At 40.8% G+C, this 17,705-nt stretch overlaps 1 protein-coding gene across 2 annotated transcripts in view; it reads right to left on the reverse strand.

Moving 5' to 3' along the window:
- sema3b (sema domain, immunoglobulin domain (Ig), short basic domain, secreted, (semaphorin) 3B) overlaps window positions 1–17,705 on the reverse strand; it is a 70,875-nt gene that overhangs the window by 21,010 nt on the left and 32,160 nt on the right. The window contains exons 1-2 of one of the 2 annotated variants that reach the window (XM_082517577.1): window positions 7,690–8,427; window positions 454–966 (exon numbers count right to left, since the gene is read on the reverse strand). In XM_082517577.1, the coding sequence (XP_082373703.1) occupies window positions 454–637 (184 nt within the window). In that variant the 5' untranslated portion in view covers window positions 638–966; window positions 7,690–8,427. Of the gene's footprint in view, window positions 1–453; window positions 967–7,689; window positions 8,428–17,705 lie in introns of those variants that run through there. The other variant, XM_082517576.1, reaches the window with a different exon arrangement.

Genomic DNA, 17,705 nt, shown 5'->3' on the forward strand with positions numbered 1-17,705 from the left:
CCAAATTCAGGCGGGTACATGTCTCAGCTGTGCAAACGGTCTGCAGCCAGCTTCATGGCCTTGGCCAGTTCATTCAGGCTGTAATTACCAGCTTGGTTTATGTGGCTGTGTTGGGCATTGAGCTGCCTTCTTCTAACATACAATACCCAAGATGAAACACAAAACCGTGCTACTGCGTGTTTAAGTTGTGTGTGTGTGTGTTTAAGTTGTGTGTGTGTGTGTGTCTATGGCTGTGAATCACAGCAGCCACAAATTACAGTTGGCTACTGTTCAGCTGCATATACTTTCAAAAGGATAAAGCTGAATATTACATGAAACAGAGAAAGTGGGGTGTGTGTGTGCGTGTGGTTTGTGTAGATACTTTTCTAACTATTACGGGCAGTGGAAGAGAGAAATTGCCTTTTTTTTTTTAGAAAGAACCAGAACTTTTATCCTCAAAGCTTTTGTTCTTACCTTTATATGATAACTTCATGCGCGGTGAAGTGGATGATGAAGAGGAGGAGGAAGAAGAAGAAGAAGCTGAAGAGGAGGTGCGGGTCACGGTGCTGGAGGACACATGGGCAGCGGCCAGCCCCAGCAGGAACAGAGAGCTGCAGGTGACCATCGTGGCCACCACCATCATCATCATAGTCATCATCTTGGCAAACGTAAAGCAAACTCCTTTCTTTCAAAAGCGGAGTCTGTCAATTTATTTATTTAAGTTTTAATTTATTAATAGAAGCTATAGTTGTGTCCTGGTTCTGATTCAGTCTTCAGAATCTGTGTGACAGAAGCAGGGACCGGCCTTTTAAGGATTTATTGGAAGGATCCTTGAAAAAGTGTTGGCTTCTATTTTTTTCTCTTCCAGTCTTCTTTTTAGAGTCTCAATAATCAGCGTAACGTCGTTCTCTTGGGACTCTGAAGGATGATCAAGCTGAACTCTCACATCAACGATGGGCCATAAACATTAAACATGGACACATAGACCTGAAAATAAAGACAGAGAAGTAACAAATTTAGAAATATGCACTGCTAGCACACGTGTGCTTATGCCAGGGATGCCCCCATGCACAAACACACACACACACACACACACACACACACACAGCTGTCTGAGGTATTTTTAGTCAGACTCAGATTGATGCTCCTGCCAGGCTATGCTAATGCCAGCCTCCATTATGGCAACACTATAATCTCTTCACATTACAGCAAGACTCAGGGACAGTATCCAAAGCGCGCGCGCACACACAAACACACACACACACACACATAATCTCTGACCTTGTGTGATGAATACTGTGTGTGCGAGATAGAGATATGCTTTGCGCACTGCCAAGCCAAGCGCAAACTCTCCATGTCTGTGGCACTGCCAGCTCACACACACATATACGCATCCAGCACTCACACACTCGCTTGCTTGCTCACACTCTTCCTCGCTCCCTCCACACTGGCAGACAGTGTCACTGAATGAGATCTCTTCATTGTGAGGGACTAATGAGCCGACAGTGATGAAGATGGATGAATGGATGAGCACATCAGTTCTTACAACAGTGTCACTTGTGAGCGAATCCAGCCTCACAAAATGAGCGACTGTTGGCTTCTGATATCAATATTGACTTACACAGTAATAGATAAATGAAATTACAAGTTATTTAGAGATTTACAGTGTTGCTTTTTCCCCAATCTAGTTTACACATGGCTTCTATAATGGTTTTTTTTTCTCGGTCTCCTGATGTATTGGATTTGCGGAAATTAATGAGACAGACTTGCTATTGTTTCAGAAAATTCCCCAATAACATCTTACGGCACTGTCAATGACAAAGCATGAGGGAGGTCAGTGGCTTGTAGTCCTACATCTATATGAATGTTGTGCTGCAAAAAAAAAAAGGGAAAAAAAGTGCGCAGTGAACACACACCTCTCTTTCAGTACTTTGGACTCTGCAGGCAGCAGGAACAATAAAGCCTTTCAGTAGAAACAGTCTCCTTTATTATATTGCACCTCACAGTTGGCACTCAGTAACAGGCAGACAGTTGGCTTTTCCCCTCTTTTCATTTTCAATCTTTACTTATTTTCCTCCTTCTAACAATTACCTCTTTCACTTCCCTTCATCTGTCACCCTCTATAAAAACCCCTCTTGTGTCTTGGCAATAAAATCAGCTGTTCAATAATAATCTGCTCTTTACTGCAGACTAGATCTCCCTGTCTTGACTGGGGCAATATTAGACGTAAAATAACAGTGTCTTTCTTTGCTTGGGATACTTTAAATGAGGGGTAAGGCCAAAAAAGATTTGTGGATATATTTAAACTGCAGTCTATTGCTAGCCATATGTTTTCAACTAGAGCCAAATCAGCTGACTTTGTAATGCACTATAAAGGAATACAACATTTGTTTTCCACTAATAACTACAAAAGATGATCCAAGAGAGAAAAAGATATCAGTCAGAGCAACTAAGAAAAAGAAGAAGCAGTATTTCTCCCTGGAGTAATTTAGATTTGGCAGCATGGCGCTGTACACAGCCCTCCTCACCTTTCTACGACTACAGAAACAATAAGGTGGGAAGAATAGACTAGGCATCTGCAACAACAGACATGATACTGATTGTCAGACACATATGGGTTGATTTTGGATTGTAAAGTGGCTTGCAGATGCAGGCAGAAGTTTAATATCAGAATCTGAGATTTGTCAGCCATTAGTTGTAGTGGGATGCCACTGACCTCAGTGTACGTAGAGGTGTTGTGTCTACGTTCCGCGAGGATGACTGTGTGAACAGAGTGAGGCCTGTCATCACCAACATCATCTCAGCCATATTTAAAGCATGCCAAGCTTTCAAATACGCACTTTGCTCTAAGCTGGAACAACTTTCTTATTAGTTTCAAATTCCTGGTTATCACTGAAAACTAAAGAATCACTTTAAAGCACAATATACATAAGATGAGAAAACACACATACACTATACAGACATAGACCCGTCTGCGCTGTTGGCACAGAGTTTTATGAATAATGGAGCTATTGAAGCGTAGAGACAGGAGAGCTCTCATAAGCTCATGGCTCCCAGGCCACAACACAACAAGACACAGCTTAACAGGAACATAAACTCTCACATAGCCTCCAGTATCTAAACACACGCACATTTGTGAATGGACAAAAGCATACATGCAAGGCTATATCCCAGCACAGCCTGCTATCTGCTACTTTAACTCGCTGTTTTCGAATTGAAGAGGTCTTGGGTGATTTCACAGATGTTCGCTGAGTGCAAAGTTTCCCAGCTAGCATTAAAGAAGTGATCACAAGAGCACTAAACTGTGCTGAGGTCTGTGAAACAGAAAGGCCGAAGCACAAGGCTGCATGTCTATGCACGCTCAAGTTTCTGCACTGAACTGCAAAGATGCTGCAGTATTTCAAGGGGAAGGACATCAGCACTCTCATCAGCTGCAGCTACGTGACACAAGAACAGAAGCGAGCACGCACACGCGCGCAATTCACGTCACACTCCCTGGAAGCGACAAGAGGAGCAGCGAAACCCTCACACTCCTGTTGGCTGCTATAAAAGGAACGACTGGTCCCATTGTTCCTCCGAGACACCCCGAGCTGTGTGTTGCAGTGTTTGTGTGCATCCTATAACTCTTCATGAGTTGAAGAGTCTATTATTGTTCCTCTTCATCACATCACATCACAGCCCTGTGAGCAGGCACACACACACAAACGTTTGTATGTATTCATAAACAAGGATGTAGGAGAATATATCCCCACCTAAAAAACTAGCCCTTCTCAGCACACACACACACACACATGCATGCACATGCAGAGGCAAACACAAAGTCCTTGCATGTTCCATAATGGATCTTAATAATAAAAAAAAGCCATTGGGGCCGCTGACACTTGCATTCAGTTCAGCTTCAATAGACATGGAGCAGCAGCATGCCAAGAGGGAATGGATTAAAAGTAAAGAGAAAGACAGAGAGAGAGAGAGATTCTCGGTGGGGGGGTCTGGGGGGGGGGGGGGGGGGGGGGAGCAGGCTGTCCTGTCAAAACCAGAGTAAATTGAGATGGGCAGACAAAGCAGCCCGCCTCCAGGGTGAAACGGCTTTTTCAGAGTGGGGTTAGAGTGCAACTTTACTGTATTGTATGCAGTAATGAATAAATGGATATCTGCAGTTTAACCTGTAGACCACCACTGCCACAGGTCACAGTGGAGATCAAGAGCAAGCCGAGCCAGAGGGGGAAACAATGAGGGTCAGATATATGAAGAGACAGGTAGGTGAAAAGGAAGCAAAGACAAATAAAAACATTACAGAGGGAAGAATGAAGAGATGACAAAATGATGTAGAGACAGAAGGCAAGAAGTTGTTGAGAGGCCGGTTAAGAGAGGGGAATCACAACAGGAGCAGAGCAAGGAAAACGTGTGAAAAGAGTTGAAAGATGAATTGTGGATGAAGCAGTAAGGCAATGTGAATGAAAGGGAGAGGAAAGGAGAATTAGAAGTCTAAAAGGAGGGAGAATGGGGAGGGGAGAATTGAAAAGGCAGGGAAAGACAACAAAAGAGAGAACGTGGAAAGGAGTGAACAAAACAACAGGATATAGACATTTCTGCACTTCAACCCTGCAGCCAGCCTGCATGCATGCAGTCTTACAAAAAAGGAGAATGAAGCAGAGGTAGGGAGGGAGGAATGGAGAAGAAACAAGTGAGGCAGGAGGTGATGGAGAGAAAGGAGCCAATTGTTTCTCCCCTAGGGGAAAAAAAGAGTTCCCTGGCCTGTGAGCAATAAGTCTAAGCCTCCCTGCAAGTGAGAAATGAAAAGCGGGAGGGATGGATGGATGATGATGAAGAATAAGTGGAGAGGGTGAGGAGGGGAGGGAGAGCTTTACAGAGCAAAATAGCTGTAACAGCAGGTAACTGGTGGCTTTTGCACCAGTTAATTTGCTAAGGGGGCGACAGATGGGACGAGCGACGGGGTGAAAGAGAATACAGTAAGATTTTTTTTTAAAAGTTCGTATGTAATTCAAAGCTCTCACTTGAATTCTCTGTTTCTTACAAAGTGTGTTTTACATATGAATGAGGAATACGGCAGGAGAACAGCATAGGAGTTCCATGTATTTTTCCATAGTTCCATCTTATTTTATGATTTTTAGCTCCCCAACTCGGTCAGGTTTAAGAAAAGACTTGGCTCACTGTGAAAGAGATACTTGCTTATCATCACGGTGATGAGTCCCCCTCCCATCTATACTATCTAATTTGATTGGTTTTCTGTGGAGCACTGAATGCAGGAAAGCAGTCAGTGCTATGGAAAACATATGTTGGCACACAAAAGCCTTTATTAAAAGTCAGTCCAGAGAAAGATCTGCTTCTCTCCCATTATCACTGACAATGCAGCTCCTTTAATCTATGGCTATTTATAATTATGTGTACTGCTGAATTGTGAAATAGTGGAAGTAAATCAGAGGAAGGGAAGGAATGCAAGAGAGAAGACAGTAGAGGATGGACGCAAAGAGCGAGAAGAAGGTTAAGAAGAGGGCTGGTAAGGTGAACAGATAAGTCTTTTCCAAAGAAACCAAGATGTTTTTCCAGAAATACTATAAAGTCTATAGTTTTGAAATCATATGACCACATAAAAGAGTTAACTGCATTCTCATTGAAACATGTCATTTTGACATAATAAAACACATCTGAAAAGAATTGAAGCTGGAAGCACAAATGTTATGCCACCAGCTGTTTTCCTTCTGGTTATTTACTGCTGTTTTAATCAAATTCAGAAATTGTTTTGCAATAAATTTGACTCATGTATTGATGAAGTGATCATAATACGTGTCAGAACGCAAAGCACTAATAGTCTGAGTCACATTATTTTTCTCGGATTAAAAGGATAAATATTAACTAGTGACAGCTAAGTCACTAGTAAGGAAATGGTATTCAGGGTGTAAATGTGATGGTTAGAGTGAACCCATCCAGGGACCGAATGCATCTGTACAATATATAGTAGCATAGTATAGTGAGCATGTCAAATCGTGGACCTCCAATCTAAGTTACCACCTTGGCATTTAAAGAATACTTTTTAAAGCACAGTTGTGTTTTGATTCAGTTCTGACTGAAAAATTTTGGCTTGCCAGTTTTTGCCCCATTTCCAAGAATGAAAAGAAGCACGGAAGCAGAAAGTCTTAGATGTGTGAACGGGGCAGGTGATGCAGGGAGGCGTTGCTTAATGTAAATGCTGCAGACTTTAACAAACAAATTCTACAAGAGTCATGCAAAACTGTGACTTTAACCATGAATACAGCTGTGACAGCGCTTTGGTCTGAAGCATGACAGCGTTTTGCTTTTTCTGGGAAGGACAACGAGGTGCGCAGCGCTTCATTTCCCTTGATAACTATAAAAATAAACATTCATAAAGACAGACCACCTATAGTGAAAAAGCAGTAAGTTGAAATGATGGTTTTCTGCTATAATTATGATATAAATGGCCCATAAATGTAAAAAAATTACAACTAAAAGTTGAGTTGAAAAACTTTTAAAGTACATAGGAAAAAAGGGCACAAGCCTGAGTCATATGAAGGCTACAAAAGAATTTAATAAGCATCTCAGAAGTTCATTCTTATTTGAAGTGTTTTAAGTCTTTGGGCAATGCTAGTCATAGAAGCAAAGTGAAGCTTCACACACACACACACTCAACAGAAACAAAGTAAGCCCTAGCTTTAAGCCAAAAGTGAGCACCGGTCTTTATGGGATTTAAGCTGAAACATATTGAGAAAGAAAAGCGAAACAGTCTGAAGCAGAGTCCTCGGGTCCCTTTAAAAGAGTGTAAGTGAATGAAGGAGCTGGAGATGCTGTGGCAGTCCGCTGGTCCTGAGCCATTTGGCCCAGCATCACAAATGGAAAACTTCCCAGTCTACAAACCCCATGGCTAGCATTTATTCAGTTTGACTATTCTTATTATTCAGAGTGTGAAGGGAAAAAATAAATATTGAAACTGGAGTCACTAAAACTTGCTAATTGGGTGTTTGCTGTCCTCACTAATTATGCTCATGCTCATACCGGTCTCATTTGTGAGGATGGATAACTTTTCAGTCTTTCACCAGTTTTGCCTGTATCGCCGGGATGGGAAGAGGTGATTGGAGTGATACTACTGAAGAAAGAAATCTGCTTAATTACTGTGGGAAAATTGCCTTGCGGTCATGCAGCTTAAATCTCTCATCTCATGGAAGAAACTCTGAAATAAGAGATAATGAAGGAGTCACTAAGGCGAGGGCAGCCTGCTGGTCCCTGGTAGCTAGCCATTTGGCTGTGTTAAGCCCTGAAGCAGCAGTAAGGCGAGACCTTACAGAGCAGCCTCTGGTCTCCTGACTGGATCTGCTCCAAACTGTTCCCAGAGGAAAGACAACTCAGTTGACTCTCTCAAATGAAACAACAGAGCAGATTTCAAGTAAACACTCTGAGAGAAATCCCACATGTCATCGGCATGACTTTTAGAAAGATATTTTAGTTTTGAAGTGGTGCGGGATAAGCAGTGCTGCACGTGGTGGTCATGTCACAGGCACAGCAGGCTCAGGGAACCGGGAACTTAACGGCACAGCAGGAGTCATGATTTCATTATTACTTCATCTACAAGTTAAGTCCGTTTGTGGTTGGAAGTGTCTTTCACTAAACTGAACTAATTTTATTGACTTTACGGACTTAAATGGTGATCTTACTGGAACAGAGTCCAAATTAACTTACCTGCCTATCCGTTTCCAGGGGAACCAAATTCCACAGGAGTTCAGAACATTCCAGGTCGGGATCAGCATCCACCTGAGCCCAACATGCCTCTGGCAGCGCAGACAGTATCCATTGTTACCACACTGTTCTGTTTCATTTTACTTTCTCATAGTCTTTCCTCTACTTATATGCAGAAATCACTGAACACAAACCTTTTCAGTTTTTGTTGCGTGCTTTCAAAAACCCATTCCCAAGATTTTTCATATCTGATTTAAGCAAGAAAGATAAGACAAGTTATGGAGTAATGAAAAAACAGTTACTGACCAGTCCAGAAAGTGAGAGCTGAGATCAGCTAAACAGGTGGAAATACCTGAAAAATACTTTTAAGAAATCTGATTAAAAAAAATAGAAAAAAATAATTTATTTCCAGTTATGGGAATGGTGCATGAACAGAAAGAGAATAACAGCAGAGTTCCACTGTGGTGCAAAATATGTCCAGTGAGTCTTCAAAAAGTCCAAAAAGTAAGTAAGTGAAGTTAAAAAGCAGCAAAGCGAGATCTGAGTATTCCCCCTGCCTGCAGTCAGCTCCACTGATGAACGGCTGCACTTCAGCTCTACTTACAAAAACACACAAGCCTGTACACACACATAAAACTCTTCTTAACACATGCATGCAAGGAGTTCACACATACACGGAGTTTTCGCAGCAGCTGAGCAGAGTAGACTTGCTCAGAGGCAGAGCGGGCTGGGATAATGGACTTAATTCAAGGGAGGGAGAGAGAGATAGAGGGAAAACGTGAGAGAGAGAGAGAGAGAGAGAGAGAGAGAGAGAGAGAGAGAGAGAGAGAGAGAGAGGGAGGGGTTGAAGAAAAGGTGGGAGGTTAAAGGAGGGGCGTCAAAGGGGGCAGAGACACACACTGAGCTGTCCGTAGTGTGTGTGGATATGCTACTGTGTATCTGTGATGGGACCTGGCTGAAACGTTTTCTTTTTCAGAGTCCAACATTACCATTACCAACATTTTTTCCACTGTTTCAGGTTAAACTGCTTCCACTTATTCTACAGCTGTTCTAATGCAGCTGTTCTAATGCAGCTGTTCTAATGCAGCTGTTCTAATGCATCTGTTCTCAGTCTTTTTCTGACACGCAATGCTTCAGAAGCCAAAAGCCTCGCCACCCACCTGATAATTTATTTAGAACTGATGTTAAAATTTTGCTTAAATATAGTTGGCTAAACCAGTTTTCATACAAAAATACATACTTGTTCAATTGAATTTTACCATTTTTTTTGCCTAGCCATCGACACCCAACCTGAATGGCTCTCTGCAACACCAGTGTGGCCCAGTCCACGGTTTGAGAGCTACAGGTCTAATGGTATGAGCCTTAAGAATTCATGCTACCAGCTGTTATCCCAATAAACCAGTCAGATTTTCTTCTTTTCACATTGCTTTTGCGTTGCATTTTGTGACATTCTATTAAAAACTGTTTGGTTTGGTTTGGTGCGTTCCTGGTGTTGTTACAGTGAATGACTCATGGCTTGGTTTACTGATGCATTTAGATAAGAGATCAGTTAAAGTCACTATAAACACACAGAGAAACAGAGATTTCCAGATACATAAGAGTGACTCAGGCTGATGCGGAGAACACGTACGCTGAAGCTGGTAAGAGGGTAATTGGCACACATTTATAGAACATGAGGGTTTACATCATTCAGACACATATCAGAGTTGAAGCTTTGGTCAACCATTCATGATGCCCGGGCTTTTGAATACACAAATTCATAAATATGCTTCTTTTTTTCAAACAGCTTACATGTGTTTTAGGTTTACAGATGGACCAAAAATGTATATTTTGCAAAATCTTTAGTGACAGTCTTTGATGTGATGGTGGGCTCAGAAGCCTTGTTTTCTCTCTCTCTCTCTCTCTCGCTCTCTGGGGTCAGTCTCTATATGGTAAGCTACAATGTATTCCTTTGATACATTTTCACGGGGAAAAAAGTATAAAAGCATTCATTCAACTGCAACAACTCCTCCAGGACGATGTTTTCGTCCGTCCATTCAAACAGAACGGTCAGTACATCCCAAATACTCCAAGGCAGGACCAGAGCGTTGTTGGAGTTTGGTCATTTCCAAAGGCTTTTTAATGTATTAAGCTAATCACAGAGCTTTCACAGCCTCCTTTCAAAAACCTGAAAGCTCACAGAGTTTCACTTTTGACAATTTAGATGTTTGATACCGATAAAAGATGTGAGTATGTAGTTAAATGTAGTTCCTGACATACAGGATTTTCAACAAGGACATACAAGACTTCAAGTTACTACTGGCTAGCTGGAAATACAGTGCACACTGACTGATTACAGTATATGACTTCAAATGTTTCCTTCAAGAAGCCACTGAAACTTCAAGTTTGGACTTCAATTCTAATTTAATTTACTGCTGTTAAAGTCAATCTCAGTAAGAGTAGCTACACTTTAGAGCTGAGCTAATGGAAATTCTAATAAACAAAGAAATAAATGAAAAGTTTTAACGAGAGAAGTTTTTACCAAGGCAGTACAAACTGATGCCTTGCTAACTAGGTGGGCAGGACAGTCGCAGAGGGTGCCATTTCTTTATTTAGTTAGTTATTTTTTCAACTTCTAATGTAGGAGGTTTTTTTGCCCATCAGTAAGATATTTCACTCATAAGATGTAAAGCACTCTGTAGGGCCTGTCTAATGAAAGTGTAGCACTCACAGTCACATTGTGTTGTGCATCTTCTTCTCTGTTGTCCCACTCCTTTAGTCTTCATTCCAGTCGCAGGTGGCATACTGTGCCTGGCAACCCTGACCCACACACACTCATACACTCTCTCACACACCTAGAAAACCCCTTTCACCAGGTCATGGGTCTCACATTAGGGGTTCACTGAAGTTTGTGTGTGTGTCTTGTCTCCCTGATTGCTCGCAGTTTTACAAACAATGCACACTTATCTTCAGCGCTTTAAAGACTTTCATGCACACTGCCATGAGTACAATTAAAGCTATATGTATGTTTTCAGCCCACCGCCCGCCCCCTGCTGACCCGTCTGTCATAAACTAGTCTGATGTCTCTACAGGCTGTGCAGTGAGCTCTGTGTCCCAACAAAGGCTTTTGTCCCAGCTGAAGCTTGTGAGCTATTGAAGATGAGGGCTCAGTTTCCTAATAGCGTCTTAGTGAATCTTTGTTTTATTACAAGTCACTGAACTGAAATGATTTTTAGATTGCCCGGGATCACCATCAGACAAGTGTCTCCCACGCAGGGGTCTTCATTGTGCTCTGCAGTGCTGTGAACAAGTATTTGGCCCATTTGGAGATCTACGTTTCTTTGCATATTTGTCACACTTAAACGTTCCAGATCAAAGAAGCTTTACTATTAGGCAAAGATAACCAGATGAAATACAAAATGCAGTTGTTAAATTGTGAACAGTGGCACCAAGAGCAACATCTAAAGCACTGCAGGCCTCACTTGCCTCAGTTAGTGTAGTCTACATGATTCAGTGATAAGAAAGAGACTGGGCTCAAAGGAGAAAAACCACTGCGGACCAAAAACAACACAAAGGTTAATGTCACATTTGCCAAAAAAAATATTCTTGATAATCCCCAAGACTTTTAGGAAAATATTCTGTGGGCTGACAAGACAAAAGTTGAACTTTTTAGAAGGTTTGACTCCAGTTACGTCTGGTGTAAAACACAGTATTTCATATAAACAACATCATAGCAGGGTGGTGGTAGTGTGATGGTCTGGGCTGCTTTGCTTCTTCAGGACCTCCTATAACTCGCTCTAACTGATCCAAACATGAACTCCTTACCAGTTATCTCAAATGCTCGACTGCAGTTCTGGCTTTGCAGGTTTTACACTTAATGAACGTAATCATCTAAAAAGTGTTTTGTATTTACTCAGGTTATCATTGTCTAATACTAACATTTGTTTGATGATCTGAAACAAGTGTGACAAACTATGAAATCATAAATAATTAAAAAATGCTTCTTCATGACACGATGCTTATTACTCGCAGTAAAATATAGATACAGGCAGTAATTTAGATTCAATAGTTTGTTACAAAAACAGGGTTTGCTGAGCTAAAGTGTGTTAACTGGATTGAGTTTCATAAGCTGAGGGTGGGATTTGGTTGTGTTAGTTTCATGTTGTGTAATCAGACTGGAGAGCCTAGGACTTAATTCGGCTATTGTATGTATTTAAGACCATTTAAGCAGTGCACGTTATGTGGGCATGATTTCTAATTTGACTATAATGAAATAATTAATTATACTTTGACAGATGTTCCTTTCATACATAGTTATTCATAGAGCGACACATTATTTCTAATCCTCGCCCTCATGAAAGATTTCTTAATTTGATGAATCAGAAACATTTATAGTGTTTTTGAAATATGCTTAGTGCATATTTTATGACACAAAAATATTTATCTTTTTCTAAGATTACAGAAATGGATCCACAGACTCCTGGTTTCTTAGGATAATTAATTAACTTTACCATGTCTCTGTGTTATATAAAGCACCGTATTTATGATGGACGGCATGATAAACCATGACCACCAAAAGCTAACACTTTGAATTACATCAGTCCTGAAAAAATAAGAAGAAATTGCTTAAGCCTGCATATATATCACCTTTATATTGTAGAAGATTGTAGTTTTTAGATGTAGTTTCTTTATGGAAACATGTTACTCAGCTGTGAGAACAGCACTAATACTGATGTGGAACAACAGAAGCTGCCTAAAGCTCTGCTGCCTACAACTTCTGGTGCTTGAAAAAAGTACAGCCAGGCTAGAGTCTGGCTTCTTGTCCTTAAGGCCAAACCCCAGAATAAGTCTGCAAGGTAGCCAGATTATTTAATGGCATGAGGCATCCACACTACTAATATTAATGTAGCGATGAAACATTTCTGAGGAAGGATTTCTGAAGGAAACTGTAAAGAAACCAGCCAGAAACAAAGAAAATCTGCCAGTGCTTCTACACTTCATTGAAGTTCATGACGCCATACTGACTTTAAAAGGTGCACCCATTAGCATGAGTGCTGAGGGAAGCAGTGGGTTGCTGTTGGAAGGAAATTACTTGGCCAAATATTGAACCTTGTGGTAATTTCAACAATCTTAACAATAAAATGCATACATGTTCAATGCAGCAGTGAACTTCACTGGTCCTGGGCTTTACAGGGCATCTTATAGCTGTGTCCAGTTTGAGCAGCTTCCTGTTTCTCAAAAGAGAAGGCAAGCACTGGCAAGTAACTCATTTTAGTTCAGTTAACTGGACATGGCTTTTGAAAAATCTTAATGCATCTGGTGAATTGTCACTAAATTGTCACACAGTTGCAATAAGGCCACATGACCGTTTAACAGATGGTCGAGTGTTTATCTGAAATCGAGACTGGAGAATTGTTTCAGCAGAGGCTCCTTTCCTACTTATAGATGAAGATGGGTGAGGAACCCAGAATAAAACTTCACGCACTTTTTGGCATTCACTGCGACCAGTGACCATACATCCATTCTCCTAAACAACTCTTTCAATTTATCTGGAAACTGAGACGAATTTGCACACGTGCATTACACTGCTGCTGCACCCTGACGTGGAATGTTATGAAAATCCTCGAGGACAGATGCACGGTCCAATAGACTCTTCAAGAGTAACAGGAAACAATAGTTTCAATTGGCCTACATCCACAGTGGACCAGCCGTACCCTGAAAACTGATCTGAGACTAGAGTGACACCTGCTAGCGGCGTCGCATCATAAACATTTGCTCAACAGATGCATAAATATGAGGGCCGAGATGCCACGGCTGCAAAAGTAGAGCATAAAATAACACTGATCCAAAACAAGAGCTTTGCTTTTTCTCTTTGTGTTTTGAAGGCTATGTGCGTGTCGCGCACTGACCCAACATAAAACAAATGCCAGGACTAAGTGCACTATTAGCGTCATTACAACTGTCGAGTCCATTCTGCCAGTTGTATCGCCATACCGATCTTATCTATTTGCATGTGTGTGTTTGCGTATGTGTGAATTTATGTTTAAAAGCAGGAGTTGAACCATTTGTCTACTGTTCAGCAACACTTGTAGCCATATACAAGTGTTTCTAAACAGCAGAAAACTCCCATTCTTGCTGGGAATTATGGTTTTTACTACGACTTGAAATAAAACAAAGATGATAAAGAAAAAAAATGAACAATAGAGCCTAGGGGAAAAAGAGAAGATAAAAAAATTTGGATCTGTCTTTATGTTCATGTTAGCTAACTATTAGCTGTATTATATGTGCCCCAGTGGGTTATCCATGACACGGTCCCCTGACCTTCTGACACCGTAGGGATTACGGGGGCCCCACTGGGAAAGTGGCAGGAATGAAAGAGAGAGAGAACGAGAGCGAGAACGAGAGAGAGTTACAGTTAGAGGGATGCTAGCTTCCTTTGGGGCACAAACCTGTAATCCTCCCTTTTTTGCTTTGATGTGATCACACCCAACTGAAAGGATGAAGGAGGGCGGGAAGTGGGGTGTGTGGTGTTGGAGGACTGGTGGGTGTGGGGACTGACTGGAGTGCCAGGAGGCTCAGAGGTGGGACACACACACACACACACACACACATACACACACTCTCACAGGCATGCAGTCACACACCATCTGGTTCAGAGGGTCATCGGGTGGATAAGACCACCATCAAACATAAGCAAGGCTCTGGTGACACATTTTCACACACACACATTCACATAGCGAGCAGGCTCTGGAGGTCACCGACTGGATTACAGCACCTTGCATGACCAAGGCTTTGTCTTTTTCACACAAATATAGTTTTACACACACACACAGCTTGACAGCACATCAACTACTTCTCAGTGGAATGCACATTTCTGCACTAGTTCCCACCACTATTAAATCTCAATGACTAATCGGGAGATAATGAAGGTCTAGTTCAACTAGTTTTGGACAAAAAGATAAAAAAATATATATATATTAAAATCATTTTCAGTCAACATTGATTGTGACAGTTGCTATTCTGCACTGAGGGCACATGTCGCAGTTGATGTATTATTTTTTTAATGTAATTATAAGTTTTGGGTTGTGCGCTCTGTTATTGGATTGTCACACTGACAGTTGAAATACTGTATTATGATGAATCAGCATACTCACTAAGACATCGGTGCACAAAATCGGACTAAAGGTACTAGTTTTTTTATTAAATACAGACGAATGTTACAGTCATATTTACAGGCACAGGGTGCTTCTGAGCCAGATGTTCTACAAAGGGCCCTGTAATTCTGAGCTCCACTTTAATCAAAGTGGTGCTGTCGGTGCACTGTTACTATTTCGGAGGAAAATTCTACAGATCACAGTGAAGATTGGATAAAAGACAAAAAATGGGGAAATCACCTACTTAAAGACAGCCTTGAAACTTCAGCCCGCACGCAGACAGTCAAACACACATTTTTTAGAAGCCCGCACATGTATCAGTGCCTGCATGCTATAAAATGATGCCACAAGTTATTTTTATTTACACAGAAGCTTTGAAATTCTGCCTTTAATATTCTGAATATATTTCTCATATCATGCCTGTCGCATGGTCCATTCATATACATCTCATACACATACCTCCTCCTTTTGTGATTCAACTCAACCTGTTCCTCGAGTCTGATGTGAATCTCTGTGATAAAAATGAGGATGCAGACTTTTTCTAGTACAGAAAATGTTGCTTCTAATGAGTCACTGCGGCAGATAAGATCAGCGAATTCTGCTTTTAGCGCACATTTCACATAGTGCCAAATATGTTAGTGGATGTTACATGTATATATTAGGATTAAAAGCAAATCTGTAGGCCAGCATTTGCTCATTAAAATGAAGAATATTTTCTCTGATAACTGTAGTGATTAAATGAACCAGTGGTTGCAGCCGATCTGGGATCTGTAATATCGTCCCACGGACATGTCTTTTTATTACAAAAGTTGTCCAATTGACAAGCTGTTGTTGACACAAATTGAGACTTAGAGGGACTTGGATTGCAGAGACAGTTTTGCTGACATACAGGCTGAAGGAAATGTGGCACGCAGATACTACTGCAGTACTGCTGTGCTGCCTCGTTAGGACCTGAGCCGTGATAGCAGTGAGCAGATCCAGTGAAATGATTCCTGATCCTGATGGGCACTGATCCACCCAGACAGGCCACTCTCAGCATCTTCGAGGATTTATCACACACTCACATAAACGCAGCCGCATGAAAAGACACACTTTCTTGAGGGGATGTGGAAACACTAGAATGTGCAGTTATTAGTGTGACAGTTTGCACATTTGCCCCGCCCCAGAGAAAATCTAACAAGCTTAGTAATGAACAGATCTAATGGCACCAGCTGACAAAGTTGCTCAATTTAATATGTATAAGTAGAACAAAGTACTGTATGAATGCCATTTTCAATGGGTGAATATAACTTGCAATAAAAAGTATTTATTCAGTCACACTACAGTGAAAATAGGACAGAAACCTGAATCACTAGACAGACAGTACTCATCCACTGATTGAATCATATTTATCTGTATTCTGCAAATTGATTCGAGTAGACGGGCAACCAGCTGGTTCCAACAGCGTCTTGGTGATCACTTTTAATCATGATTGCACAAGTCCCTCAGTTTGTCAGTCACAGACAAATTGTCAAAGGTCCGCAAATAACTCCATTATAAATGCAGACATATAATGCAGAGTTACTCTGCACTGATGGGCAAGACTCATCTCTGACTTAAACTGGTTTATTCTGATTATTTCTGCATGAAAGAAAGGTTTCTAAGCACCTGCATCATTTTTATGTTAAGCCTGTTTCCATCTGTGGGGAAATTTCTGGATTTTTGTTTTAAATCTATGAAGTTTTTCCTGAATTCTGAATAAAAGTGGTCTATGCAGATTTTTCTTTGCATTTTCTTGATTTATCACAATTATTTGCCATATTTTTAGAAACAGGATGCATGTAACTGACCGTATTCAATCATAGCAGACTTACTCAGTCTTACTGTAGTTTTACTGCTGTCTCAATCGCAATAATTCTGGTCATCCCACAAATTTTAATAATGTGTATTAGTCCTATTTTTGCTACTGTGTGACAGTTTTGCTTTTCAGAATTTTTATTAAAGCTTGAAATTTTTCTTCAGTGCCACTAAATACATATATAAACACAATGAAGAAATGTCTCTGTACAGCTTGGCTATACCTTACAAAATCCCTTTTTTAATGAAGTGTATTATAATTAACCACATTCTGAGTAACTGAGTGAGTTTACTATTCATAATCCAATTTCCCGATTTCAAGATTATGCATGCTACATGCTATTATATACGGAAGAGGATTAGGGCCACTGGAAAAAAAAAGTGGGCACATCTTTTTTTTCCTTCTTTTCTGAGAAAAAATTCAGAATTCTGACTTTAATCTCAGAATTCTGAGATTAAAGTCAGAAAAAAAAATATATATATATATACACAAATGCATTACAACCCATTTTCAGTACCTTACACTGTGAACAAACCCTTGACTTTCACAAAACTTGACATGCCAGACGCAGAGGGCCAGAGGGCAACATTGAAGGGCTTCAGCTTTTCATAATCAAAATTTCACTTTTCTGTAAATTAGGCAGTCAAAACAGCTGCTCACAAAACAAACAATTAGACAAAAACACGCATATACACTTATTTCTCAGGTGCACTGACAGCTGTCTGTGTCTGTCAGGGAAGAGAAATCCCCACCATCAACCAGTAATTGAGGATAGTTAGAGGGGGAGAAAAAAAGTGTGTCGAATGAATAAAGGAGTGGGTGGGAGATGCAGGAATGGATGAGTGGAAGGTTAAATGAAATGTAATAGTTATACAATTATTATTAAGGCCACCCATAACGTATGTGGAAATATAAAGACAAATACATGATAATCATTCATCAAATTGAAAAATTAAGAAAGTATGTAAATAAAATAAAAAAGGAGAGACTTGCTGCAGACTTGTGCGCCTGTTGTGTTACATTTTAAAATGTCCACCTCTCCCGCACTG

Source organism: Aulonocara stuartgranti (assembly GCF_965226115.1).
Source record: "Aulonocara stuartgranti genome assembly, chromosome: 20".
NCBI classification, from domain to species: Eukaryota; Metazoa; Chordata; class Actinopteri; order Cichliformes; family Cichlidae; genus Aulonocara; species Aulonocara stuartgranti.